General features: G+C 44.7%; 1 protein-coding gene across 3 annotated transcripts in view; it reads right to left on the reverse strand.

Annotated features, from left to right (window-relative positions):
* The window catches only part of mapk9 (mitogen-activated protein kinase 9), a 60,048-nt gene that overhangs the window by 13,433 nt on the left and 19,255 nt on the right, over positions 1-27,360 (reverse strand). For 2 of the 3 annotated variants that reach the window (XM_015944740.3, XM_054739019.2), the window contains exons 2-7: positions 17,301-17,447; positions 4,014-4,143; positions 3,707-3,765; positions 3,406-3,544; positions 3,117-3,282; positions 2,918-2,989 (exon numbers count right to left, since the gene is read on the reverse strand). In XM_015944740.3, coding sequence (XP_015800226.1) covers positions 2,918-2,989; positions 3,117-3,282; positions 3,406-3,544; positions 3,707-3,765; positions 4,014-4,143; positions 17,301-17,416 — 682 coding nt within the window. In that variant the 5' untranslated portion in view covers positions 17,417-17,447. The remainder of the gene's footprint in view (positions 1-2,917; positions 2,990-3,116; positions 3,283-3,405; positions 3,545-3,706; positions 3,766-4,013; positions 4,144-17,300; positions 17,448-27,360) is intronic. The other variant, XM_054739020.2, reaches the window with a different exon arrangement.

The raw sequence follows: 27,360 nt of genomic DNA on the forward strand, positions 1-27,360 counted from the left end.
TCTCTCTTGCTTTACCTCTTGTGTGTGTGTGTGTGTGTGTGTATGCTGTAGTTTGTCTTTCCCTCTTGCTCTGAGTTGGTTGCTTGCATGAGAGCGTTTATAAGTGGTAAATGGACATTTGCTGGTTTCTCTGTTGGAGTTTCAGCGAGGCTGAAAGCTCCGTCTCTCTCGTCCTGCAGAGTCTGCATAGACAGTACACCAATCACAAATGTATTGTTTTTATGACTCGGGGATCCTGAATGTTGGGTTTCTACATCGTCATATTTGGGTTTAATTCTGTGCTGGGCACTCACAAATCTGAATGACAAAATCACAACCACAGTGTGATGAGGACCACCTTAACAAGACTGTACTGAACCGTCTGTTCAGCTTGGGACCCACAAAATCAAAACCACACAGACTCAGGATCACAAACACTTCCTGCCACAGGATTGTAAAACGACTCTTGTTCATATCTCAGCTTGAAAGGAAAGGAGGAGAGCCGGCTGAAGGACGGATCAACCCCACGGCTCCAGCAGCTCAGAGGGTTAGTATGAAGCTCCACCATGGAAACGAAAGAGGACCTCAGTGGTGAGGACGTGTTTTTAACATCTCTGGTAAGAAAATGTGTTTTTATTGTGGGTTTTACTTTCAAGTCCTCTTTGCCAGTAGAAAATGTCCCACATAGCAGAAACATTTCAGCCCTGAAGTTTGTGATTTGTCTTGTGTGGTGTCCTGGTGGGACGACATCTCTAGCCTGGCCTGCCAGACTCCTCCTCTGTGTAATTCTGCACAGAGAAAGAGTCTGGGCACTCTCCTATTCAAATAACCCCACCCCATCAGAATTCTAACCGAGCCAATCAGTGCCGAGTAGCGTACGTCACACACCACAATGCTGAGTTTGTCAAACATGGCGACTGAAGCGGAGTTCGCTGCGGCTCTTTCCTCCGTTCTAAATGACTTGGACTAGGGCTGGGCGATATGACGATTTTAGACCGTTTTACGATCTACACATCTGACGGTCTGTCATTTTTGAGAGACCGTTTTATCACGATTCACAGCTCTGCTGTTGAATTTCTGCCTCTGAATGAAAAGGGAACTTACCCCAGGCGAATGACACGCCTTTGTTTGACCCTTAACCAATCAGAATGAGTCACAGTAATATATTAGTGGCCCGCTTGTTTGCATTTGTGTGTGAACAAACATGGCTTCGGCCGCGGCTGAGCGACAACGAGGTTTTCGTTCCGAAGAGGAACGCAGGGTTTCCTTAGCGTGCGGCGCTAACAGCTTAGTGACGTGACATGTCTCGGAGAAAGCGTAAAAACACGTTGGACGCTTCTTCTGAAGCAGGAAGATAACACCGCTTCTTAAGCAGAGCACGACGCCGCCTTGGCTCGTCCACCCTCTGCCGAGCCGGTGTCGGTACCGACTGAGCTCGGTCACTGGGTCGCTGGAGCTGCCCCGTGACTGCCTAATGGAAAACCAGCAGGTTTCATCAGACTCGTAGTTTCTTGTTTTTGCTGGGGGACCCCCTGTATTTCACCGCTCCCTCCTGCAGTCTTCCCCTATTAACATTTAAAATGATTCTGTAAATCCGTGTATCAATAGAAACAATCTCTGCCTCTGCCAGCTGCAGTAAATGTAGTTTCCAAATAATAAATAGGAGGTTCATTCATCTGTGTATCCCCTTTGATCCGCATTAGTGATATTTTCAGCACCAGAACAGTGAAGCAAAGAAAGATTCCTGAGTTTATGTTAGTAATTTTATTTATTAGGTGCATCTAACCTGTTCTATTTTTCTCTGAAATGAGATCAAATCAGTGCTTCTATGGGTTGTCTCCAATCTGCACTGGAAAATTTTACTTTATTTAGAGACTTGTTGCAGAAAATATTCAGAATGCGCAGTTTTTTGCTGCCACAAGCGATCTCTGGTCCAGCCGCACATCAGAGCCGTATTTGAGCTTAACTATCCACTACATGAGCAACTGGGAGCTACATAGTATTTTGAACCATTTAATGTTTGCACAATACGTTTGCAATTGACATGTTTGCACTTTAAATGTGTTTACGATTTTAATTTATGTTAAGTTACTTGAAAAACGAGAAAAACTGATTTTTGTAATTGTTTCTCTCAGGGCTTTTATCATCTCTGGTGTGAGTTTAAAATATAAGTGTGTTAGCGCTGTGTTGATTATCCCTAATATGAATAAATGTTTATTTATTCAATGTTTCTCTTCTTTAATACGCAATTGAAGTTATGCTATTCATGGATAAAAAAATCGTGATAAAATCGAAATCGTGATAAAATATTGGAAAAATCGTGATATTCTATTTTTGCCATATCGCCCTGCCCTAAGTTGGACACAAGTAGAAGTGCATAACGCCTTGTTTCTAAAGAAAGATGTTTGCGCTGTCGCCAGACGCCATTTTTGACTACAGCTAAAAAAACTACAGCGTCGCGGACGTCACACACAGCGATGCTCAGTTTATCATAAACAACAAAGACAGCAGCGGAGTTCGCTGCGGCTTTCCTCTGTTCTAAATGACTTGAATGTCTTTACAACCACAAGTAGAAGCGCTAAAAGCATTTCTTCTAAAAAAAAACAAAAAATAAAAAATAAAACATAAAAAAAGATGTTTGCGCCATTGCCAGACGCTATTTTTTTTTTACTACAACTAGAAAACTACAGCGTCAAGCGGTACAGTCGGGATTTCCGTCTTTTTTCTGATCGGTTCTTTTTGAGCTGCTTAGTCCCGCCCCTCATGTGCCTCTGCCTGTGAGTTACCAGACTAGTTCTCTGTGCACCTCTCTATTTTGTTTGGTTGCAAAGGAGAAAAACTGACAACCTCCAAGCTGGCATTTGGAAGATCTCATTATCATATTCATGTGCTTAAAAGAACAAGTGTTTAGTTACCAAAGACCAAAAGGGAAGGATACAGTCCTTTCCAGGAAAGAGGACTTTGTGAGAGATCATTTCAGCCATTATGCAGCCAACTGACCACAGGTCCACTGAAGCAGGGTGTTAGAGAGGTAAAAGCATTCAACAGTATGATCAATAACCAGTTAAGGCAGTAAGGGCATGACTGCATTACACTCAGTAAGATTTTTTTAAAGTAGCTTTAACAACTTTATTTACCATTCTCTTTATACTTCATGCCCAGGATGACCTCCGGGGCACGGTAGTATCTGGTCACCACGTAAGGAGTCATCATGAAGTTAGTGCACGCCGTCCTGGCCAGACCAAAGTCCAGGATCTTCAGGGTGCAGTCAGACTTCACCACAATGTTACTGGGCTTCAGATCCTGAAGGAACAGAAAATCTATAAATCTACAGGAAAATATCACACAGGTTACTGGTTTATAGACAGATGCTGGGTGGTTAAAATGGCAGACGTCTCCATGACGCTGCACATCACCTGGACTTACTCTGTGGATGATGCCAGCAGAGTGAAGATGCCTGATGCCACAAAGAATCTGGTAGAGCAGGTAGGACATCCTCTCATGGTCCAGGTCCATGTGGATCACCTGGCACAGGCTGGCATCCATCAGCTCCATCACCAGGTACCTGACAGGGACAGACAGGTAAAAGATGGAACAGGTACAAATAAATAAACACAGAAATATTCGTGAGAAACGAGAGAGGATAAGGTTAAAATGATAGAAACACTTAGGCCACACTACAGAGAAACTGAAGCTGGGCACTAAAAAACGCTCTACTGTAACTCACAGGTCCTGGAACTCCTCCAGAGACTTCTGAGGCGTGAACACATTGATCAGACGGATGATCTGCAGACAGAGAGACAGGCCATTAGTTCACTCTGTTACTCTCACATCTACATGTACATCCACTCCTCTTCTCTCCACTTCCTACAGTCACTTAGATCAATCAAAGCACTTCATGCCTCAGCTTCGGGTCAGCTTCGGACCAAAACCTCCACAATCTTTCATGACTCGATGTACTGACTCTCAATAATTAAAACCAGGCCCATATTTAGGTAGAAACGACAGATTTGTGCGTTAGGGCTGAGTCTTACATTTTTGTGGTTTACACATTTGAGTAGAACGAGCTCCCTGTAGGCCCGCTTGGCATGGGTCTGGTTCTGGAAGGGCCGACAGAGCTTCTTCACTGCCACTGGTATGCTGAGGACTGTATCTAGAGCAGAACTAGAGACACAACAAAGGGACAGGGACACAGTTACAGACAAAGCTATCACTGAAAAAAAGATACAGACCAAATTACAGATTTTGTTCTACTTATTGTAAACAAACTATTTTTCCAAATGAGTAGAATAATGTAAAATATTTCAAACAAAGTTCAGCTTAGTCTGCAGCCTTCTTAGAGGTAACCAGAGCCTGAAGTAATCACTACAACCCGAAACATAAAAACACATGTAAACGTAGCAGCATGTTTGGTTATCAGGGTGATTACAGGGAGAAGATCTAATTCTAATTCTATCAGGGTACAACAGGCTATTATAATCCACCCCCTGTATCTGTAAACTGTAGGATTTGCATGAATGCTGATTTCTGTCTCCATTAATAATGAAAACCTTAAAAGGTACGGAAAGGATTTAAAAACAGCAGCGTTTCATTTTAGACGAGCATTTTAGGACTGTATTACTCTGAGCTACTCCTAAATCTCAGATTAATATTTATTATGTTGACCCAATCCATTGGATCTCTATGTGATGATTGTTTATTGGTGAAAATAAGACAGAATTAAAATTTTAAAAAGGATGTTTTATGCCTTGTCTTACGTATAATGTTTGATTTAATTTTGATCTGCATTCCAATTTTTTTCCCAAAAATGTTTTGTGTTCCTAATAGTCCAAACCACCCTGTGAACGGCATTTAGTCAAACTTGTCACCATGCAAATAAAGAGTAGAAAAACTGGAGTAGAGGAACTAGGGATGTACATAGTTAACCAGTTAATGGCCGTTAATGTGGTAACCAGGTAAAATAGTTTTGTCCGGTTAACTGTTTCACATCCTTCTGTTGTGCTGGGGTGTAATATAGTTTGTGCCACTAGAGGGCGCAAGAGCACTGCTATCAAAATATGTTTACCGGGCAACCGCAGAAAAAGAAATGAATTTGTCAAATGACCAAACAAATGTGCTAAAAAATGAAGCGGTTAGCAAAGAGCACCATTTATTCTTAGTAATTTTATTCTTGGAACACACTTTGACAGTGAATGTGCTACTAGTAGTAGCTCAGGTTCTGCTCTAGACTGGCTCTCTTCCTATCTCACCAACAGAACATTCACAGTGAAGTCCGAAACCTTCTCTTCAGATACTGCCTCTCTAACATGCGGGGTCCCACAAGGTTCAGTTCTAGGGCCTCTACTATTCACATTCTATATTCTTCCCCTAGCTGGCATCATTCAGTCTTTTCCCAGACATCTCCTACCACATCTACGCTGATGATATTCAGCTCTATATGTCCTTTATGCCACACCAGTTGGACAGGCTGGCCACACTTGTACTCTGCCTGACCCATATCAGTAACTGGCTGTCCAGCAACTTTCTTGTCCTCAATGCTAACAAGACAGAGACCCTGATCGCTGCACCCCCGGAACTTCAGCCAAAAATCGAGCAAGAAATTGCCTCTTTTTGCCCATCAGCCAAGGCCAACATTAGAAACCTGAGAGTTATTTTTGATCCAGCTTTAAGTTTAGACTCACACGTCAAAACCATCTCCCGCTCTTGTTTCTTTCAACTGAGAAACATTTCAGAAGTCCGTAAACTGGTTTCTACTGCAGATCTGGAAAAAATCATCCATGCCTTTGTGTCATCACGCTTAGATTATTGTAATGCTCTTTTTACTGGTCTCAGCAAAACCTCCCTCTCACGCCTTCAAGCCATCCAAAATGCAGCAGCCAGACTCCTAACCAAATCCAGCAGACGAGCTCACATCACTCCAGTTTTACAGTCCCTCCACTGGCTCCCGGTAGAATATAGAATACAGTTTAAAGTTTTAGTCCTGACCTATAGAGCTCTTAACAACCAGGCTCCAAGCTACCTATCTGAGCTTTTATCCCCACACACCACCTCTCGGAACCTTAGATCCACATCTGAAAACCTCCTGGCTGTTCCTCGAACCAGACTGAAAACCAAAGGGGACAGGGCCTTTCAGACTATTGCCCCCGGACTTTGGAACAGTCTACTTTCAAATCTCCATCTCTCTAACACTGTAGAGGTCTTTAAAAATCATCTAAAAACTCACCTTTTCATCCAGGCGTTCCCTCCCTAAATGTTCAAAAAGATGGCTTTGTTCGGGTTCACACCTTCACTTTGTTTATACTCATGATTTTATTTTCTACTTTATCACTGCTATTGTTTTTCTGATGTATTTATTGGTTTCAGGTATTTGCCCTGATCTTTATCATGTTGTACAGCGCTTTGTGATTTATATCTGTGAAAGGCGCTATATAAATGAACGTTTACTTACTTACTTACTACTAGTTTACCTGTTGAATTAATTATTGATTCACTAGGATAAATACAATAAAGTTTATCTCTTACTAAATAGAATATTTACTAAGAAATCACAATGTAACCATAGAAACACTACTTGGTATATATGTTGTAAAGTTGTGTGTGTGTGTGATCTGTCTTCTCGATCCCCAGTGAGTCGTGGCGGATGGCTGCTTATACTGATCCAGGATCCTCTGGAGCAGTGGTCCTCAATAGGCGGCCCGTGAGCCCCCTCTTTGTGGCCCCCGAACCCCGCGCGCAACCTCCTGGACGACGGGCGAACGGGAGGTGCGCCGTGACATAGAGCGATGGTGAAATTCACAGCCAGCAGCAACATGAGAGCAGCTAAGCGCACCCTCCCACTAGGGCTGTAGTGAAGCGTCGATGATGTTGACGGCTCGATTCTATAAATTCGTCGACGTCAGCTCCGATAGTCGATGCACAACGCCCACTTGTTGCATCCCCAGGAGTTTGTAAATAGAGGAGGAATCTGCCAGTTTTTCCTCTAGTTCGCCCTCTTCTCCACCTTCACTAACATCTCCACCAAATACAGAAGACCCAGAACAATGTCCGTTCACTAGAAGATTCCTGTTTTGCCTGCCTTCGTCTCCCGGCAACGGACAACAACTTCCGGGGTCAAATGCGCTGCTTCGTCTCTACCGCAGATGTAGAAAATCACCGGGAGCGTTTCTCCCTTCATAAAGGAGCTTCTTTCAGACATTAGGAGAGCTGTTTTGGTGGTAGCAGTCTCTCCTCCGTGCTGGTCTGTTTGCTGGGTGTTTTTGGTTTATTTAAACTTGGTAACTTGAACTTAACGTTGGTAAAGCTACTGTTAGCATCTTCGCTAAGAGCTTCTTGCGTTTGGATAAGCTGTTACGTGTTGGTTTAGAGTTCAACTTTTTTGTGGTGTAGATCTCCCTTTTATTACATTTAGAGTGTTGAGGGTTTTTGGTTTAGTTTAAAATATCACCTTGAGTTTGGTTTAACCACCCAGTTTAGAGTTTGGACCTTTGGAGATCCTTATTTTGGTCCAGAACTCAGTAATCTTTGCCCAGTGGGACATCCCTAGTTATGTGTACTTTTGTTTTAATTCCCCACAGGCAGAATTAGTTTTATTATTCCCAACCTGTGGATGGAAAGATTTATGTTTGCTGTTGTTGTAAATAAACCTGATCATCATTTAAACTTTTAAATCCCGTTATTGTCCCTTCCTTTTTGCACACGAGCCAAACTCCCCAGGAAGGGTCGTAACACCACTCGCCTCACACACATAAGTGACCAAAAGAAAGCAGCATGGAGACACTCCATCTCCAACCAGCTCTCAGGCAGCAGCCTGCACCCCCATGTTTTACATGTCACCAGAACATAACCAACCGCAGCACAATAAAAGCAGTGTTACACAAAATAGAAGGCCTGTAGTGTTTATTCTATTACAGTACCAATTGATCACTTTTTTTGAGGAATTTATTAGAGATTTTCTGGTTTTTATTAATTGTGCAATAGAAAAATAATAATAATTAGATTAATCGTCTAAATAGTCATTAGAATTGTCGACTATTCGATAAAATAATCGTCAGAATAATCATTTTAAAACTAATCGTTTACCCCCAGCCCTACCAACCAACCACCCACCCCCCGGTCACACAGCTGAGCCGGAGGGGAAGGGAACAGGTGTTGTACTTCTTTCTATTCTTGGGTTTCAGATGACGTTTCATCTACTTTGCATCTACGTCACTGTGGGAGTGTCATTCGTGGGGGTCAGGACGTAGACGCCGCTGAACAGAAACTGTTGCTTTGTTGACTCTGCCTCAAAATGCCCAAAGTCTGTGCAGTCTACGGTTGTAGCAATCGCTCCAATCGGGGGGGAAAAAAACAAAAGTTTTTTCGTGTCCCGAAAGTTGTGCGCCACCGCCACCAAGGACTTAATTTACAAAAACGTATTGAAAGACGATGGAAGAAGTGAATCAAAAATCTCCGGCTGAAAACAGGAGGAGCGGAATCGGACAATGCCAGAGTTTGCAGTGATCACTTTCTCACAGGTAAGGGTTTACTAAATGTTTTTATGGCATTTTATTGCAGTGTTTTAGCCACACGGCTGTAAGAAGGGCAGGTAAGCAGTTTGATAGCCATTTGCAGTACAATTAACACATGACAAGTATCAGAGTGCTAATGTTGTTAGCAGTTAGCTTAAGGTTGTAATGTGGCATTTATACCTTATTTTACATTTTTAGGTTGTCCTAGTGCAGTAACAGATGTTGATTCTGAAGACTGGGCCCCTACTCTTAACCTGGGTTACTTAAAGTGTAATGAGAGGCCACAAACAGAAGCATCACACCAGAGGGAGGAAAGAGCTAAGGCAAGTGAGCAGGCCTGCATCAAGGAGGCCGCAAAGTCGGGTGATGTTCTCTGTGATGATGGGTCTCCAATTTTTGTAAAAGGTAAATAATCTTCAGGGTTTTTTTGTTAAATAATTATCTTAAACCACAACATTAATTGTCACAATGATTAAATGTGTGCAGACACGGAGTGCTAGACTGATCTGGAGGCTGCAAAGGCAGATGATGGCTCACCCATCCTTGATGGAGAACTTTCCAAAGGTAAAGAAACTTACATTTATTTTTTATAAATATCTTAAACCACAATATTAATACTATGTTAATAGTCATTACGAAGAAATGTTTGCAGACGCAGAGTGCCAGACGGTACTGGAGAACGAAAACTCGGAAGGTGTTCTCTTTGATGAGGGGTCACCAATTTTTTTAAAAGTAAATAATCTTCCATTTATTCTTTTAAATAAGTACCTTAAACCACAACATCAATAGTCACAATGATTAAATGTGTGCAAACGCAGAGTGCCAGACAGATCTGACCATGGCCAACATCACAAGGCTGGAGGATGCTGTGAAAGATTACATGTCTGAGATTTGTGGCCTTAGGGAAAAACTTTTGGACACTAAATTCACTCCAGAAGCCTTCCAGGACAACGAGAAAACAAAGTTCTACACTGGCTTGCCCACTTTTTTAGTTTTGATGCAAATTTTTAAGCTCTGTGAACAGCACATCACTGTATCATCGTTATCTGCTCTCTCCAAATTTAAGGAGTTCATGATGGTACTTATGCGTCTCAGATTAAATCTTCAACTCCAAGACCTTGCCTACCGATTCAATGTGTCAACAGCAACTGTGTCTCGAATTTGGATGAAGGTGATACACGTTCTCCATGACAGACTGGATTTCCTCATTGAGTGGCCTGACCGAGAAATAATACAATCAACCATGCCTATGTCATTCAGGAAAGCCTTTGGACTCAAAGTTGCGGTGATATTGGACTGTTTTGAAGAATTCACTGAAAGGCCTACCAACTTTATGGCAAGAGCACAAACTTGGTCAAATTATAAGCACCACAACACAATAAAATTTCTTATTGGTATTGCTCCTCAGGGTTATGTCACTTATATTTCAAGTGTGTGGGGAGGAAGAACCAGTGACAAATAACAGAGGAGTGTGGTATCTTGAACAAGCTGTTACCAGGAGATATTGTACTTGCAGATCGAGGATTCACTGTTGAAGACGGTGTAGGGTTTTCCTGTGCTTCTTTAAAGACGCCTGCTTTCACAAAAGGGAAAAAGCAACTGTCTGCTTATGAGGTTGAACAAACAAGGAAACTGGCATAGCATTCATATTCATGTAGAAAGAGTAATAAGTATAGGAGAAAGTACCAGATTTTGCTAAGTAGGGCTATGCCCATTGAGCACATGGCTGTCAAATCAACTGACTCACTTGCATTGGCTGACAAAATTGCTGTAATTTGAGTTGCACTGACCAACATTTCTGTGTCTATTGTCCCTCTGGAGTAATGTTGATGGAATACCTTTTGGAACACATTTAAAGTTTTGATTTTTCAATCAATCAATCAATCAATCAAATTTTATTTATAAAGCAGTTTTCAAGCAAAGTGCTACTGAAAGTGCTTTACAGAATTAAAATGACCCCAAATTCCCATAACAGTTAAAAACATTAACACACACACGCACGCACGCACACACACACACACACACACACACACACACACACACACACACACACACACACACACACACACACACACACACACACACACACACACACACACACACACACACACAAACCGATAAAAATTTATATTCGGCTGAGTCCAGATGAGCCAAGTAAGGTAAGGCAAGGAAACGCCATCAGAGGAGTGAAGAACCTTAAAATTGATCCTGAAACATACAAAGAGCCAATGCAATGATTCTAAAATCAGTGTAATGTGCTCCTGCCTCCTGGTTTTCATCAGAATACGTGCTGCCAAATTTTGTAGAAGTTGTAAACCTGAGATGCTATTTTTGGGAAGACCAGAAAGCAGGGCATTACAGTAGTCTTTTCTACTGGTGATAAAAGCATGCATCAGCATCTCCGTATTGGCCCGAGAGAGAATAGGGTGGACTCTGGCAATGTTCTTTAGATGATGAAAACCTATTTTTGTGATGTTTTTAATGTGTGGGATAAAAGTCAGCTCAGAGTCAAAAATCACACCCAGGTTCTTCACTTGTTCAGAAGGATTAAAAGACAGAGATTGTAATTTCGGTAAAAGTTTCTCGCTGCGCCTCAGGACCAATAACAAAAATTTCAGTTTTGTCCTGGGTTAGGGATGGGTACCGAATTCGGTACTTTTTAAGGTACCGACCGAATTCTAGTACCGACTGAGCACCGATTCATGTCATTTCAAACGGTGCCTCGTTTTGGTACCCGTCCTTCATAACGAGAACTTGCCAAGACAGCTGCGCATGCGCAAGAGCGTTATGTCACCGGTCGCTGCGAGCCAGTTGTAAACAGAGCAGCATGGTAGAAAGAATGCACGCTAAAGCTTGGGTCCACTTCACTAAATGTGATAGGTAACTGGGTGATGATGAAACCAGCGACAACGATCTAAGTGAGACATCCTCATCTTAATCTGCTCCAGTAGATAAATAAAATGTTTAAGATAATGTTAGCTTGATATATTAGCTTCCGTTTCGCTAATGGTGCATTTGCTTTCTCCTCGGAACTCCGATTTCACGATTAGAAGAACATGAACGCGCTCTAAAGTTTGGCTTCACTTTACTAAATGTGACGGGTGATTGGGTGAAGATGAAGTCAGTGACAACGATCTAAGTGTGAGGCTTCATCATTTTAATCTGCTCCAGCAGCTAAATAAACTGTTTAAGATAATGTTAGCTTGATATGTTAGCTTCCATTGCCACCATTGTTATCAGCTAATGGTGCGTTCGCTTTCTCCTCGGAAATTCAAACTTCCCAGTAGGAAAAATCGATTGAAAAAGGACGGTAAAAGGAATGAAGATACACAGTAAATTTAGTTCACAGTAAAGATGTTTGCTTCAGTATAATAATCAGCTTATAAAACTACAAGGACGATGTTTAAATACAAACAGTTGAATGTTATTTATCGTGATATTTATCAAATATTGTTATATATTGAGAAAAATATATATTTAATTATAAAAGAGAATTAAAATAATAAACACTCAAAAGTATCGAAAATTGGTACCGTTAAGTACCAAATCGATTCAAATGTCAAAGGTACCCATCCCTAGTCCTGGTTGAGCTGGAGAAAGTTCTCTGCAATTCAGGATTTGATGTCTAAAATTCAGTTAAAAAGTGCATCCATTGGCCGAGAGTCATCAGGAGACACGGAGATGTACAATCTTCTTCTTCTGGCTCTTGGAGAGTACAGACACTTTTTTCCTCCTCTCTTCCCTATCTTATCCCCAAGGCTCTTTGTCTTTGGGTGTACGGCGCTTCTGCATTTTTTCTGGAAACTGGAAATTATTAAAAATGGACCAGGTCAGCTGGTCTCTCAACACGATTGATAACATTTTCTCAACAATGAGAACGGGAGAAGCGGCTCCCGGGTGCCCCTCTGGGACAGATCCAGTTGGGCATACCATGGACTCCTGGAAACAGTTGAACCTGATCTGCTTATCTCAACTGTCTGTAGAGGATTCTGAAGACGTATGGATATTCGTGGCGTTGGTGTCAGGTTTCCTGCTTTTTGGCCTGGGAAGTTACCTGGCTTACCGGAAAATTAATGAGCTGTCGATGAATATCGGCTCTTTCCCAGAGCTCAGGGATGGATTACACCGTGCTGTGAATGCAGACTCATAATTGTCGAGATGAGTCGTAAGCTTGGAACTTTGGCTGAGATTCAGGCTCTGGCCCAAAAGATGGATGCGATCAAGGAGAGAGTCGCCATGGCAACTCTGTCTCCCTATCCCAGCCTGGGCGGGACTGCGAGCTGTGAAGGCCGCTGAATCGTTCCAGGAGTCACTGTGCCCTCTAAACCCAACAACCCCCCCCCCCCCCTGTCCAGACTGAGGTGACGAGCACTGCTTATCGTGGCTGCATGCACTGACGTGTGGAGAGTCCCAAACCCTACCACCCCACCTAGTGGACACTTATGTTGTATAATGTCTGAAGTCTGTTGCATTTGTCTGAGGTGTTTTTTGAATAGCAAAGCTGCCCTCCCTGTGGAGGGTAACTCTGAAGTGCCTTTTTTTCCTCCACCTGACTCAATCCTCATGTAAACCCTCTGTTCTCTATTAAGGTAGCACGACTCGGGTTGCGAATGACCACAGTCACCAATTCTTGTCATGTGTCTCTGCCTATGTATGTCTAATCTCAGAATTGTGTGTACTGAAACTCTAATTTCCCTCTGACATTAATAAAGTATCTTTGAATTGAATTTGAATTGAATTGAATCAGGAGACACGAGATGTACAACTGTCAGGGTTTCCCCCAGCGCGTTACAGGCCTGGCAGACCGCCAGGCTTTGCTTGCCCACCCGCCAGGCTAAGCGTCATGCCCTACCCCCCCACCCGACCCTACCGTGTCCGCTGACACGAACGGCGCTATGAAACTAGAGCCCTCCATCAGCTGATACTGGTGAGAAACAGCAGCGGAACGTGTGCAACCCCCCCACCCCCGCTCTCACAGAGGAGCGCTGCGGGACAGAGCGAGCGACCCCAACACCGTCACCTTCAGTTTATCATAATTCAATCTAAAATCATTTAAAATCTTCAAAAGGGCCGTCTCTGTGCTGTGGTTCACCCTAAAACCAGGCTGAAATTTCTCTAGGACATTATGAGTGTTTATAAAATCATTTAGTTGATTTAAAACCAACTTTTCTAAAATTTTGCTTAAAAATGGTAAGTTGGATACCGGTCGATAATTGTTTCATTCATTAAAATCTAAATTGCTCTTCTTCAACAGGGGCCTCACCACTGCCCTTTTAAAGGCAGCAGGAAAGACCCCCGTCTGAAGGGAGCAATTCATCAGGGTTAAAATCTCATCACAAAAGATCCATAAAATTGTTTAAAAAACGAAGTTGGAATAGGGTCCAGGACACATGTGGAAGGTTTCACTGAGGAGAAAACTTTATTAAGAGTCTCAGCTCCTACCAGGACAAAACTGTCCATTGTTTCCTCTGGTATAGACACACATTCAGATTTATCTAAAACCTTATTGCTTAGGGAGGGTAAAATAGTCCTTCTGATGATATTTCAATGTACATTTCTAATGTTGTGAAATGTGTTTTTGCATTGCTGTGTTACTGACCATATTTGTATATATTTTATAAGAAAACAATGAAGGACTATGTGTCAATAGATGACAGGATTTTTAACAGTTGCTACTAATTGAAATAAGTGCAGTACTCTTGAAGTTGATGCATCTGGTAACCATTGTGAAGTTTATATAGGAATTGTTTAACAATATATTTAAAATGCACATTTCAACCTCAAGTTCTGATTTAGTAAAACTGATTACTTTTCTATTTTTATTATGATGTGCAACAAAAAATAAAGTGCTACAAACAGAACAAACTGCTAGTATGAGGTTCACACTGATCTATGGGTAAAACATTTTCTTTTCTTCACACAAAGTCTTCATGACATTTTTCAGCCACATATGTACGCTTCATGATGTCACAATTTTTGACAGACGTTCTATTCAAGCTTTTCAGACTCCTGGGGTCATGCTCCTCCACTGCATTTCAGGTGTAGGGTAAAATAAAGAATGCTAAAGATGTGGCTGAAACATAGCAAGTTAGCAAAAACAGTTTTCACCATCTGTCTGTGGTTTTTTTTTAAATTAAAAACAGAATCAAACACCATTCACAATTTTTTTTTACAGTCATCAAACAACCCTCTAATTTTTGTTTCCGACATTTTTGAATAGTCATTCACTTGTGAATTTCTGTCCCAACACATCAGGTAGGATGCAGTGTGTGAAGTACAGCTGAACTTTGGGGATTGCTGTTTCCCACAGCTGAACATCTGGCAGAATTCTTTCAACATGAATGTCATTTTTGTTCCAAACAATGAAATAACAATATTGCACATCTGCTATGTGGAGCTGAGCCAGGGCCTGATAGTAGTAAGGATGATTCCTGTCAATTTGCACAGCATCTCCTTCCTTGATGAGACAAAAGCCAGGCTGTCCAGCACAGATCCTCAGACTGACTTCATGCTGTTTGCTCTGTGGACATTTGATTTCACACACCCCGGTTCCTAAATGGTTAACTCAACCCGAAATAAAATAGTTGTACGCTTCCAGGCTTTAGAAAGCTTTTATTTGGTTTGCATTATAATAAGAAGTTTGCAAAACGAAGTAGTTTATGTCAATAGCTTCAACACTGGGTAAATCCTCAAGGTTGTAAGAAAAGTCCAACTTTTTTAAACTGTATGGATCATTCCCTAAATGAAGTTGTATTTTTTCATGATATCGCATCTATGCCCGTCCATTTAAAGCCTTTGTATACTCGCTGTCCTCCATCACATTGTGTTCTGTAGCACAGCAAAACACTTCCTGCCCCCCACTCAAATTTTGCGCGGTTGTGAGGTCACACTAGTCACGTGAGTGAAACCCAGCAATTGTAAGCTTGTGATTCATGTGCATTACAGCCAGCGATCCAACAGCAGACAGTTATCAGAATGAGTCTTTTCAAAATAAGCTCTGGCGCTAATGACAGTTATCCTTGTTTGAATGCAGTGAAACGAGCTGCTGCGCCTCCACGCCGTGAACTTGTTCCCAACCTCACAGACGATCATACAAGCAACGTTACTTATGAAGCTAACAGCCCAGACGAAGCCCTCTGAAATCTGCGTGGACTATATTGGAATGTCTACTGGGGCAGCAGTAGCTCAACAGGTTGAACGGGTTGTCCAGTAATCGGAAGGTTGCAGGTTCAATCCCGGCTCCGGACAGAGAATTCTGCTGTTGTGTCCTTGGGCAAGACACTTAACCCACCTTGCCTGCTGGTGGTGGTCGGAGGGACCGGTGGCGCCTGTGCTCGGCAACCTCGCCTCTGTCACAAGGTAGCAGCTCATCACCATCAGTGTGTGAATGTGTGTGTGAAATGGATGAATGATACACTATAGTGTAAAGTGCTTTGGCGTCCTTACTCTGAGAGGTGCTACACAAGTGTGGGTCATTCATTTTTTTACTGTGTGAAGTGGAGGGAAAATCATGCAATCAAATTTTTTATTAGAAGTATCTATTTTTTTAGTGCTTTAGAATTTTCTGCATAAAACAGCAAGAGGTTTGTGGTGCACAAATAGTTACTGAGAAATAGTTATTGAGTTTTATAGGGAAAATAGGTGTTTAACAACCTATGTAAATGCACCAGAGTACAGGAAATGGCATCTATAACATTTTTATTTTTCTGCTCACCCCATTTTTTTTGCTTCTGACACCCATGCAGTCGGCCATAACGCTCCTGCTTGTGTCTGTTGTGTCTGACTCCTAATTTGTCTAATAAAATAAAGAAATGTCGGTGTAAATATTTAGTTTAATGCAAGGAAACTAAAGTGTTTTTTAAAAACCGTGGCCTCCAGAATGCACTCATAAACACATAATCGCAAGCAGCATAGAGTAATTGATGCTAGACAGTCCGCTGCACAACAAGCTCTGGGTCTGACGGACATTTCAGTTGTCATCCCACTTTCTTTTTACTTCTTGTTCATAAATGTAAAGAGTGTGGGACTTTAGTTGTGTGTCTGAATTAAAATTAAAAAGAGTAGATGGAAAAAGCATTATTCATTATTTATAGAGCGGGGGCAAATGTTTGTGTGCATCGGGAGGGGGCGGGGGGTGTTGGTTTCAGGTTAACCCGCTATTAACAATTAAGGGGCACCACTAACTGGTTAAAGACATTTTGGAAAACATGCATCCCTCAGATGAACACATTAATCACTGGGTGGCCAGAAGTAAACAGCTTTCTGAACCTGTTTGTAAACATAGTTTATATGGTCAACAAGACTTCTGGTGGAAATTATTTACAAAGATATTGCATCTACCTACTGAGAACTTTTGGAGATTGAATCAGATTTAAAATGGCAAAAACACATTTTGGTCTTGTCTGTGCTTGGATAGTTTTGTAGAGTGTAACAGCTATTTCCCCAAACAAAGGCTGTTCAGACAGCTATCTACAAAAGATGAGACTTCAGTTATTTATAACTTACCACAAGAAGACCAACATATATCTTTAACTGAAGGGTCAAAGAAGTTTAAAGTAAAGTATTTTGTATTTGTGACACTGACACAAGAAAACAATGACCTCACCTCAAGACAGATGATTCTAATAAGATTAAAAAAGGCTCCACTCACGCTGTGATAAGCTAACACACCATGACAATGAGCAAGAGAAAACAACAAACCATCTGTAGAGTAGAGCTGAATAAATGATCGACTAATTTTCCTTGTTAACACATCAAAAGACTCTTTAAACATGGAAGGTCTGGACAACATCAACACTAACACAAGCCTCTCACCAGACGATGCCCTGGGCCCCGGAGCCGATAGCACGGAGCTGCTGGTAGCGCTTCAGCACAGTGAAGGTGGAGTCTCCCACCTGAACACTGTAGAATTGTCCGTCCGCCTCACTCATCCTGCTGAACAATCAGGACCACCGGCACAGTCTGCAGAGAAACACAAATAAGACATGATGGAGGTCATCCCGGGCAGTTAAGCTGTCTCTGACCGCAGCGAGATAAGGTTAATACTCTTAACAGATATCTCTCTTTTGATTTTGTTAGATCAGATCAGTTTAAAACCATAATCTGCTAGGAGAAGCTGTGTGGTGGAGCTGTGAATGTTTTCGTGTATGATCGTGTTCGAACATCACAGAGAACAGAGGAGGGTGACAGCAGCTCCTCAGGCTGACACACTCATCCTCACCAAACACACACTGGTGTACTTTAATTTAGGAATGTTAAAATGGAACTGCATGTAGCTTCAGTCCGGAGAACATAAATGTTGATAAAACACACAGTGTGTGTATGTGTGTGGGTGGGCTCATAATGAACATGGCAGTTTGATTCCTGAAGCAGGAAGCAGAGCCATCTTATTCTTGGCAGTGTACTGTGTGTGTGTGTGTGTGTGTGTGTGTGTGTGTGTGTGTGTGTGTGTGTGTGTGTGTGTGTGTGTGTGTGTGTGGGTGACAACACACAATTGTGTAGCTATGCAACAGCAGCAGTAGTGGTCATCCATCATTTGCTTAGAAAATAGCCACAAGTTGAACTGAGGGCATTTATTTATTTATTTATTTTCATTTTCATTCAAATCACTGGTATGTTTTGTGTCTGAGACAAAGACCTGTTCACTGCTGACCTTTCCATGTTGGATCTGTGATACAAGTGGAACGTACTTTAGCATCATCCTGCTAAAGTAATGCATGTCATCAGCTGAAAAGCATATTATCTGGGTGGCAGCACCAGTTTCTCTAACCTTGTAGCTCAGTAAAGATGGTCTTTTGCAGAACTATTTTAATTCATGTGCACTAACACAGCTGTGAACCATCACAGGAAGTCCTGCTGCTTGTCAATGATGTGCTGAGAAACAGTCGTCCCTCTCATCTGTAGCCTAGAGGATGCTGCATTCATGAGTTTCAAAAAGCGTTTAAAATACGGATTAATTCTTGCTTTAGTCGGTTTGAAACTAATTGAGGCACGGAAAATTAGCAGCATAAGTTTAATTGTATTTTTTACAAATTTAGCAATTATCTTGCCATTCAAACATGCTTCCTTTCAAAAATATACAATTCAAAAGTACGACCCCCTTTATTTCCCCAAAACATTCTAGGAACAACGGTGGCAGAGGAGTTAAGTGCCCGCACCGTAATCCGAAGGTTGCAGGTTCAAGCCCCAATTAGTCTGTCACAGACACTTAACGCACCTTGCTTGCTGGTGGTGTTCATAGGGACCGGTAGCGCCTGTGCTCGGTAGCCTCACCTCTGTCAGTGCGCCCCAGGGCAGCTGTGGCTACGATGTAGCTCATCACCCCCAGGGTGTGTGTGTGTGTGTGTGCATGCGTGTGCATGGATGAATGACCGATTATGTTGTAAAGGTCATTGGGCGTTCTAGGATTTAAGAAAGCATTATATCAAAGACAGCCCATTTACCCCTAAAGCCGGGCCTACACTGTGCGACTCGTAGCTTTCAGTTCCATGACTTAAACACTGAAAACACACTTTTATGACAATCCTTGTTATTATGTGCAGAGAAAGGTGTAAAAATAAAAATAAATTACGTGTGTTCATACGACAATAGATGAGTGAGCTGCGTTGATGCATGTGCTGTGTGAGCGCCGCGGTTCTGGTACTTTTGGGGCACAGCGCTGCTTTAGCAGTGCAAGAAACTCAAAAGGAAAGAGCAAAATATCAAACATGTTTGATATTTGTGTGACCACATAATTGCTGATCGGGACCTGATTGTGAGGTGTTAATTAGGGTCGTCGCGGTAACCGCAAAAATGAAATATCGCAATATGAAGAAGCCCACCGCGCTGCATCATGGGCCACCGCGATTACTGAACTTGGTTCAACTCAATGATGCATGTTGAGAAGGATGGCTGCACTGGTATCAAAACGAAACGTTACTTCGCTCCTTTGGGAGCACTTTGGTTTTCAGTACGTCAGCTGCTGCGCAGCCAGAGTCCTTGGCCAAGACAGAGCTGCCACCAGCGGCAAAAAAATAATAATAAACGCTCGGAGACCTGCTGAAGTCCCGGACAAGCACTGCTTCTGCAACCGTCCCGAAGAGAGTTTGAGCCGAGCTGGAGCTCACTCGCTACCTGCAGGAGGAATGCATCCACCCTAAAGAAACCCCCCTGACATGGTGGAGCAACAACCGGGAGAGATTCCCTTTGCTCGCCAGAGTCGCACGCAGGTACGTGTGTGTTAGTGCAACGAGCGCACCATCCGAGAGGGTTTTCAGTGTTGCTGGAAATGTTGCCACCCCTCTCAGATCCTCTCTCAACGCGTATATGGTTAACATGCTGGTTTTCCTTGTAGGTAACAAGGACGTGACCGAGCTATAAATCACCGTCATTCGTGTGTGTGAAAGTGAAATGATAGTGCGCCCGACCCCCGGCGCGCGCGCGCCCGGTACATGTAATTTTTCATGCTTGATTTTAAACAACTAAACAAAATGGGGGCTTGTTTCTTATTTGTTAGATGCTGCAGCCAAATTTGCATTTAAAAGTTTAACCTCCTGAATTTTGTTGTTTTTAAGTTCAGTCAGACTCCGACTGTCGGAGAAACAAACGTTACTGCGATCTGTGTTGTTACTGCCCTTTGATCTGCATTCAGTAAAGTGTTATTAAAGAAGGCACGGCAATTTTTAACCTTTTTTAAATGTGTAAACATTATGTTTAGATAGTACTGCAATAAAAAAGGGCTGCATTAATATCGCACACCGCAATATTAAGCCACCCTGAATCACCGCAGGGGGAATTCCTGAACCGCGACAGCCCTAGTGTTAATCACCTCTTCTAGACTACACAACGCAAAACACGCATTTGCTTTCAGTAGCTTTAGCAGCAGAGGGTGAGGTAGTGCCAACTCAGCGACTTTGTCACTGTTCCTAACGCCTAGTGATGAGCCTAGCTACATTTCTGACGACCTTAGCTACTTTTTTCTAGATATTTCCTGCAAATTAGCAACAAAAAAGACATTTTCGCTCCGAACCGTTCTTTGAACATTGTTTCAACTATCATCAAGGATATAAATGTTACAGATACAAAAAACGTCACTGGTGCTTTAGCTCACCTGGTTAAACGTCAGACTCTCGTGCAGAAGACCCGTGTTCAATTCTGGATGTGAACCTAGTTTATTTAGAGTTTCTTTTTTACATTAATGGTATATATTTTTTAAGATGCCCACATTTTTATTTGAGACTCACCGAACGGCATTGAATTCACAGATAAAAAAGATGTGGGTTCAACTTTCATTTTGGAACAATTTTTCAAGCAAGGGAAGGGAATGATCTGAGCATGCAGGAGGACTGACCCATCATAAACCTTTGTCGGCTGTGCTGAAGAGAAAGGTACAGAACCATATTATTTAATTAATTAGCTGCGCGTTCTCCTGTCCTCTGCCCCCCACACACACACGGGACTGCCTCAGGTGTTATTTTCGTTAAGGAGTGTGCACGTACAGCATGCGTGCCTCGTGCAAGAGCCTACTATTGAAGCTGCCGTTACGCTTTTGGCCTGAGGGGGCAATCGCGAGCATAAAAATTCAAAACTCCGTAAAGTCCCTTTAAGCAAAATGTTTCTTTCTGAACAAAAACTTCTGGAGTTCTTTCTTTCATAAGTAGGGGATGGAATGAATCGCTGCTGCATTTGAACACAACCTGAGGAGGCAGCTCGCTGCCAGAAGTCAAATGATCCATTTATCCCCGTCACTTTCATTTTTAAAATTATGAATTGAATTTCCATTCATTTTAATTAATATTTAGTCCAACCAAGCTGACTAGAATGCCGCAGTAACATGAACAATGCAATTAAACAATTTCACTTAAATTAGGAACATTTCACCTGCTGCAGCTCGAACGCGCATTCCTCCTGCGCCGCGTAAACCTGAACTGGCCACCTGCAGCTTGTGTGTAATCAAATGTCTCTAGGAAGCTTGCTGAACAGGTTCTGAGCTTCTAGATTTTTGCCTCAGACAGACTCATGGCTGTTTAAATAATGTTCTGGATGGATCTGTGCTCTGCTGACACACTCAAAGCAGGTGCTGAATACCGACGAGCTCTACTTCAGCCAAAGTTTTAAATCAGGAAAAAAAATTTCCAAATTAAATAACCAGAAGTCTTCCAGACTCTGAAAGACAGAAGTGTTTCCACTTTCCACTCAACGCCGTGCTGTAGTACACGATGTTGAGTGTGTCACCGACGCTCTCCAAACCCCTCCTCAGTGTGACGCTTGCATGTGCACTGTCAGCAGCCAGAGGCGGAGGAGGAGAGAAAAGGCTCAGATGCACTGATGGTGATCTTTTCTTGATTGTTACCTCCGCAATGTTCTCTGTGCGTAACGTGTATATAAATAAACAAATAAATAAATAAACAAATTGCCTCTTGTGGTGTTCGAAGGATCTTTCATGGTGGTTAAAACGAAGAGTCGGAGTACCCGGCCCGGAGGGTTACCGGGGTCCCACCCTGGAGCCAGGCCTGGGGTTGGGGCCCGTGAGCGAGCGCCTGGTGGCCGGGCTTTCGCCCATGGGGCCCGGCCGGGCCCAGCCCGAACCGGATACATGGGCTCGTCCAACTGTGGACCCACCACCCGCAGGAGGAACATGAAGGGTCCGGTGCAATGCGAATCGGGTGGCAGACCAAGGCGGGACCCTTGGCGGTCCAATCCCCGGACAAGAAAACTAGTTTTTGGGACATGGAACGTCACCTCGCTGGCGGGGAAGGAGCCGGAGCTTGTGGCAGAGGTTGAGCGGTACCGGCTAGATATAGTCGGACTCACCTCGACACATTGCATTGGCTCTGGAACCCGAGACCTGGAGAGGGGTTGGACACTCTACTTTGCTGGAGTTGCTCCGGGTGAGAGGCGGAGGGCTGGGGTTGGCTTTTTGTTAGCCCCGAGACTCTCTGCCTGTGTGTTGGGGTTTACCCCGGGGGACAAGAGGGTAGCTTCCTTGCGCCTTCGGGTCGGGGAACGGGTCCTGACTGTTGTTTGTGCTTATGGGCCAAATATCAGTTCAGAGTACCCACCCTTTTTGGAGTCCCTGGGACGAGTGCTAGATAGTGCTCCATCAGGGGACTCCATTGTCCTGCTGGGGGACTTCAATGCTCACGTGGGCAATGACAGCTTGACCTGGAGGGGTGTGACTGGGAGGAACGGCCCACCTAATCTGAACTCGAGCGGTGTTTTGTTATTGGACTTCTGTGCAAGCCGCAGTTTGGCCATAACGAACACCATGTTCGAACATAAGGATGCCCACCGGTACACTTGGTACCAGGGCAGCCTAGGTCACAGGTCGATGATAGATTTTGTAGTCGTATCATCTGACCTGCGGCCGTATGTTTTGGACACCCGAGTGAAGAGAGGTGCGGAGCTGTCAACTGATCACCACCTGGTGGTGAGTTGGATCAGATGGCAAGGGAACATGCCGCGTAGACCTGGCAGACCCAAACGCATAGTGAGGGTCTGCTGGGAACGCCTGGCAGAAGAACCTGTCAAGACGGTCTTCAACTCCCACCTCCGGCAGAGCTTTGACCACGTCCCGAGAGCAGTGGGGGACATTGAGTCCGAGTGGGCCTTGTTCCACTCTGCGATTGTCGAGGCGGCTGTTGCTAGCTGTGGTCGTAAGGTGGCCGGTGCCAGTCGTGGTGGCAACCCCCGTACCCGCTGGTGGACACCAGAGGTTCGGGGAGCCGTCAGGCTGAAGAAGGAGGCCTACAGGGCGTGGCTGGTCTGTGGGTCTCCGGAGGCAGCAGACAGGTACCGGATAGCCAAGCGGGGTGCAGCAGTGGCAGTTGCCGAGGCAAAATCTCGGGCGTGGGAGGAGTTTGGTGAGGCCATGGAGAAAGACTATCGATCGGCTCCAAAGAGGTTCTGGCAAACTGTCCGGCGCCTCAGGAGAGGAAGGCAGCATCTCGCTCACACTGTTTACAGTGGGGATGGGGAGCTGCTGACGTCAACTGAGGCTATAGTCGGACGGTGGAAGGAATACTTTGAGGAGCTCCTCAATCCCACCAATGCGCATTCCGAGGAGGAACCAGAGCTGGGAGGCCTGGGGATGGACTGTCCGATCTCGGGGGCAGAAGTTGCTGGGGTAGTCAAACAACTACACAGCGGCGGAGCCCCGGGGGCGGATGAGGTTCGTCCTGGGTATCTCAAGGCTATGGATGTTGTAGGGCTGTCATGGTTGACACGTCTCTACAACATTGCGTGGTCATCGGGGGCAGTTCCTAGGGAGTGGCAGACCGGGGTGGTGGTCCCCATCTTTAAGAAGGGTGACCTGAGGGTGTGTTCCAACTATAGGGGGATCACACTCCTCAGCCTCCCTGGAAAGGTCTACGCCAAGGTACTGGAGAGGAGGGTCCGATCGATAGTTGAATCTCAGATAGAGGAGGAGCAATGTGGTTTTCGTCCTGGCCGTGGAACTGTGGACCAGCTCTATACCCTTGCAAGGGTGATGGAGGGGGCATGGGAGTTTGCCCAACCAATCCACATGTGCTTTGTGGATTTGGAGAAGGCTTATGACCGTGTCCCCAGGGGCGCCCTGTGGGGGACGCTCCAGGAGTATGGGGTGGGTGGCTTTCTGTTAAGGGCCATTCAGTCCCTTTACCAGAGGAGCGTGAGTTTGGTCCGCATAGCCGGTAGTAAGTCGGACCTTTTCCCAGTGAGGGTTGGACTCCGCCAGGGCTGCCCTTTGTCACCGGTTCTGTTCATCACTTTTATGGACAGAATTTCTAGACGCAGCCGTGGTGTGGAGTGTGTCGAGTTTGGTGGCAGGAGAATCTCGTCTCTGCTTTTTGCGGATGATGTGGTCCTCCTAGCTTCATCCAGCTCTGACCTTCAGCTCTTGCTGGGTACGTTCGCGGCCGAATGTGAAGCGGCTGGGATGAGGATCAGCACCTCCAAATCTGAGACCATGGTTCTCGACCGGAAAAGGGTGGCTTGCCACCTCCGGGTCGGGGGAGAGGTCCTACCTCAAGTGGAGGAGTTTAAGTATCTCGGGGTCTTGTTCACGAGTGAGGGTAGGAGGGATCGGGAGATCGACAGGCGGATTGGTTCGGCGTCTGCAGTGATGCGGACGCTGAGCCGATCTGTCGTGGGGAAGAGGGAGCTGAGCCAGAAAGCCAGGCTCTCGATTTACCGGTCGATCTACGTCCCAATCCTCAACTATGGTCATGAGCTTTGGGTAATGACCGAAAGAACGAGATCGCGGATACAAGCGGCCGAAATGAGTTTCCTCCGTAGGGTGGCCGGGCTCAGCCTTAGAGATAGGGTGAGGAGCTCGGACATTCGGGAGGGACTCGGAGTAGAACCGCTGCTCCTCCGGATCGAAAGGAGCCAGTTGAGGTGGTTTGGGCATCTGGTCAGGATGCCTCCTGGACGCCTCCCCGGGGAGGTGTTTCGGGCATGTCCTGCCGGCAGAAGGCCCCCGGGTCGACCCAGGACACGCTGGAGAGGTTACATCTCCAATCTGGTCCGGGAACGCCTTGGGGTCCTGCCGGAGGAGCTGGTGGACAAGGCCGGGGAGAGGACGGCCTGGAGCTCCCTAGTTGGGATGCTGCCCCCGCGACCCGGACCCGGAGAAGAGGAGGAAGACGAAGACGAAGACGACGACGAAGCCTCTTGTAAAAAACAACCGTAACGGCTCAGCCCATCGCTGCTGGTCGATTCATTCATCCCATCACCCAACCTTAGCCCACAGGCTATGCTAATCTGTCTGCTCAACCCTCCGTCTCCACCTCCAACCAACAATCTTATCAGCTGACACCTTTGCCTCATTCTTCACTGACAAAGTGGCAGCTATAAGCAAACAGTTTACTCAACTGGCCACTCCTTCTAGCCCAACCATCTCAAGCCCTAATGCTTCATTTTCCTCTTTTTCTCCTCTCACTGAGAACTGTGTCCAAGCTTCTCACGTGCAGCCGCCCTACTACATGCCCCCTCGACCCCATTCCAACTAAGCTGCTCCAAGCTATTGCTCCTACAATAGCCGCAGCAGTCACACGTGATTAACGCCTCACTGACATCTGGTACATTTCCCAGCACTCTCAAGCATGGTCAAGTTAAATCGCTGCTCCTCCAAATCATGTGGAGAACTACCGACTTATCTCTCCTCCCTTTTCTGTCCAAAATCATTGAAAAGGGTGGCTTTCAAGCAGATCACAGAATACCTCTCACAAAACTGTCTGCTTGACCCTTACCAATCTGGGTTCAAAAAGGGCCACTCCACTGAAACTGCTCTGTTAGCAGAGATGGAAACCTTAAAAGAATCTAGAGTGACTGCCAAATCCTCAGTGCTTATCCTGCTCGACTTATCGGCCACATTTGACACTGTCAACCATGGCTTCCTTTTGTCCACACTCTCTAGCATGGGCATCACAGAGAAAGCACACGCCTGGTTTGAATCGTACCTCACAGGACGATCATTCAGTGTATCTTGGCTTGGACAATCCTTTACCATGCATCATCTTGCCACAGGAGTCCCCCAGGGCTCTGTACTAGGACCTCTTCTCTTTGCCATATACACCACCTCACTGGGTGAGATCATTCGATCACATGGCTTCTCCTACCACTGCTATGCAGACGACACCCAGCTCTATCTGTCATTTCCACCGGACGACCACACTGTCTCTTCACGAATATCAAACTGTCTCTGTGACATATCAAAATGGATGAAATCCCACCATCTCCAACTCAACCCCTCTAAAACTGAATTACTTGTCATCCCAGCAAAACCATCCATACAGCACAATATCTCAATCCAAAATGACTTCCTATCTCTGGCTCCTTCAAAGGCAGTTCGAAATCTGGGTGTTGTGATTGATGAACACCTGACCTTTAAAGATCATGTTGCCTCTGTTGCTCATCCACCCCACTTTGCGCTGTATAACATACGACCATACCTAACACAACCCAGCTCCTGGTGCAATCTACTGTCATTTCCTGCCTCGATTACTGCAATGCCCTTCCAACTGCTCTTCCAGCCTGTACTGTGAGACCTCTTCAAATGGTCTAGAACGCAGCAGCACGTCTGGTCTTTAATAAGCCAAAGAGAGCACACGTCACCCCGCTGTTCATTGAGCTCCACTGGCGGCCGCTCCGGTCATCACAGGATCGTCGGCTAGCAGTGCCTACACCACGCTCAGGACAATCCAGACTCTCCTCATGCATCGTTCCACAAATGTGGAATGACCTACCAAGCACAACAAGAACAGGGGCTTCCTTTTCAACTTTCAAGAAACTCCTGAAGACCCTGCATCTTCTAAACTAGCACCCTCCCTGCACCCGTCCCCCTCTCTACTGTCCACTCCTTGTTCCCACCTCTCCATGATTCATCATGCTGCCTCACTGCCACCTACGACTCGGGCTGTCACGGTAATCGGTGTAGCGGTAAACCCCGGTAAAAAAGTTGACAAAAAAAAAACCGCCTAGTTTTTAAAAAAATATATTATCTCTGTGGATTACTGTGGCTGCGGTGTAGGCATGGTGACCCTTACCAGCCACCGTATCATCTGCTGAAGTTGCCGGTGGCACATGCGCACTTTGTAGTTCACAACCAAAACTTTCTTGAAGCTAAAGCTGAAATAATGGCCAAAGGAAGAGACGGCCGCGCTCAGGACATTTATTATCCCTCAAAGGAGACAAAGTCGGAAGTATGGGCATTTTTTTTGGGATATTTGAAGAATGCCGAGGGACAGTTGATAGAAGATGGCTATCCTGTTTGCAGCGCGTGCAGGAAAAAGTGTCTGTGAAAGGCAGCAACGCTTCAAATCTCATGACACATCTGCGTGACCATCACCCACAACTCCACAGTCAACGCAAGGCAAGTTAACGTTAGCGTTTTAGCTAAAATACGTGATCCGAG

This window comes from Nothobranchius furzeri, chromosome 1, assembly GCF_043380555.1.
Source record: "Nothobranchius furzeri strain GRZ-AD chromosome 1, NfurGRZ-RIMD1, whole genome shotgun sequence".
NCBI classification, from domain to species: domain Eukaryota; kingdom Metazoa; phylum Chordata; class Actinopteri; order Cyprinodontiformes; family Nothobranchiidae; genus Nothobranchius; species Nothobranchius furzeri.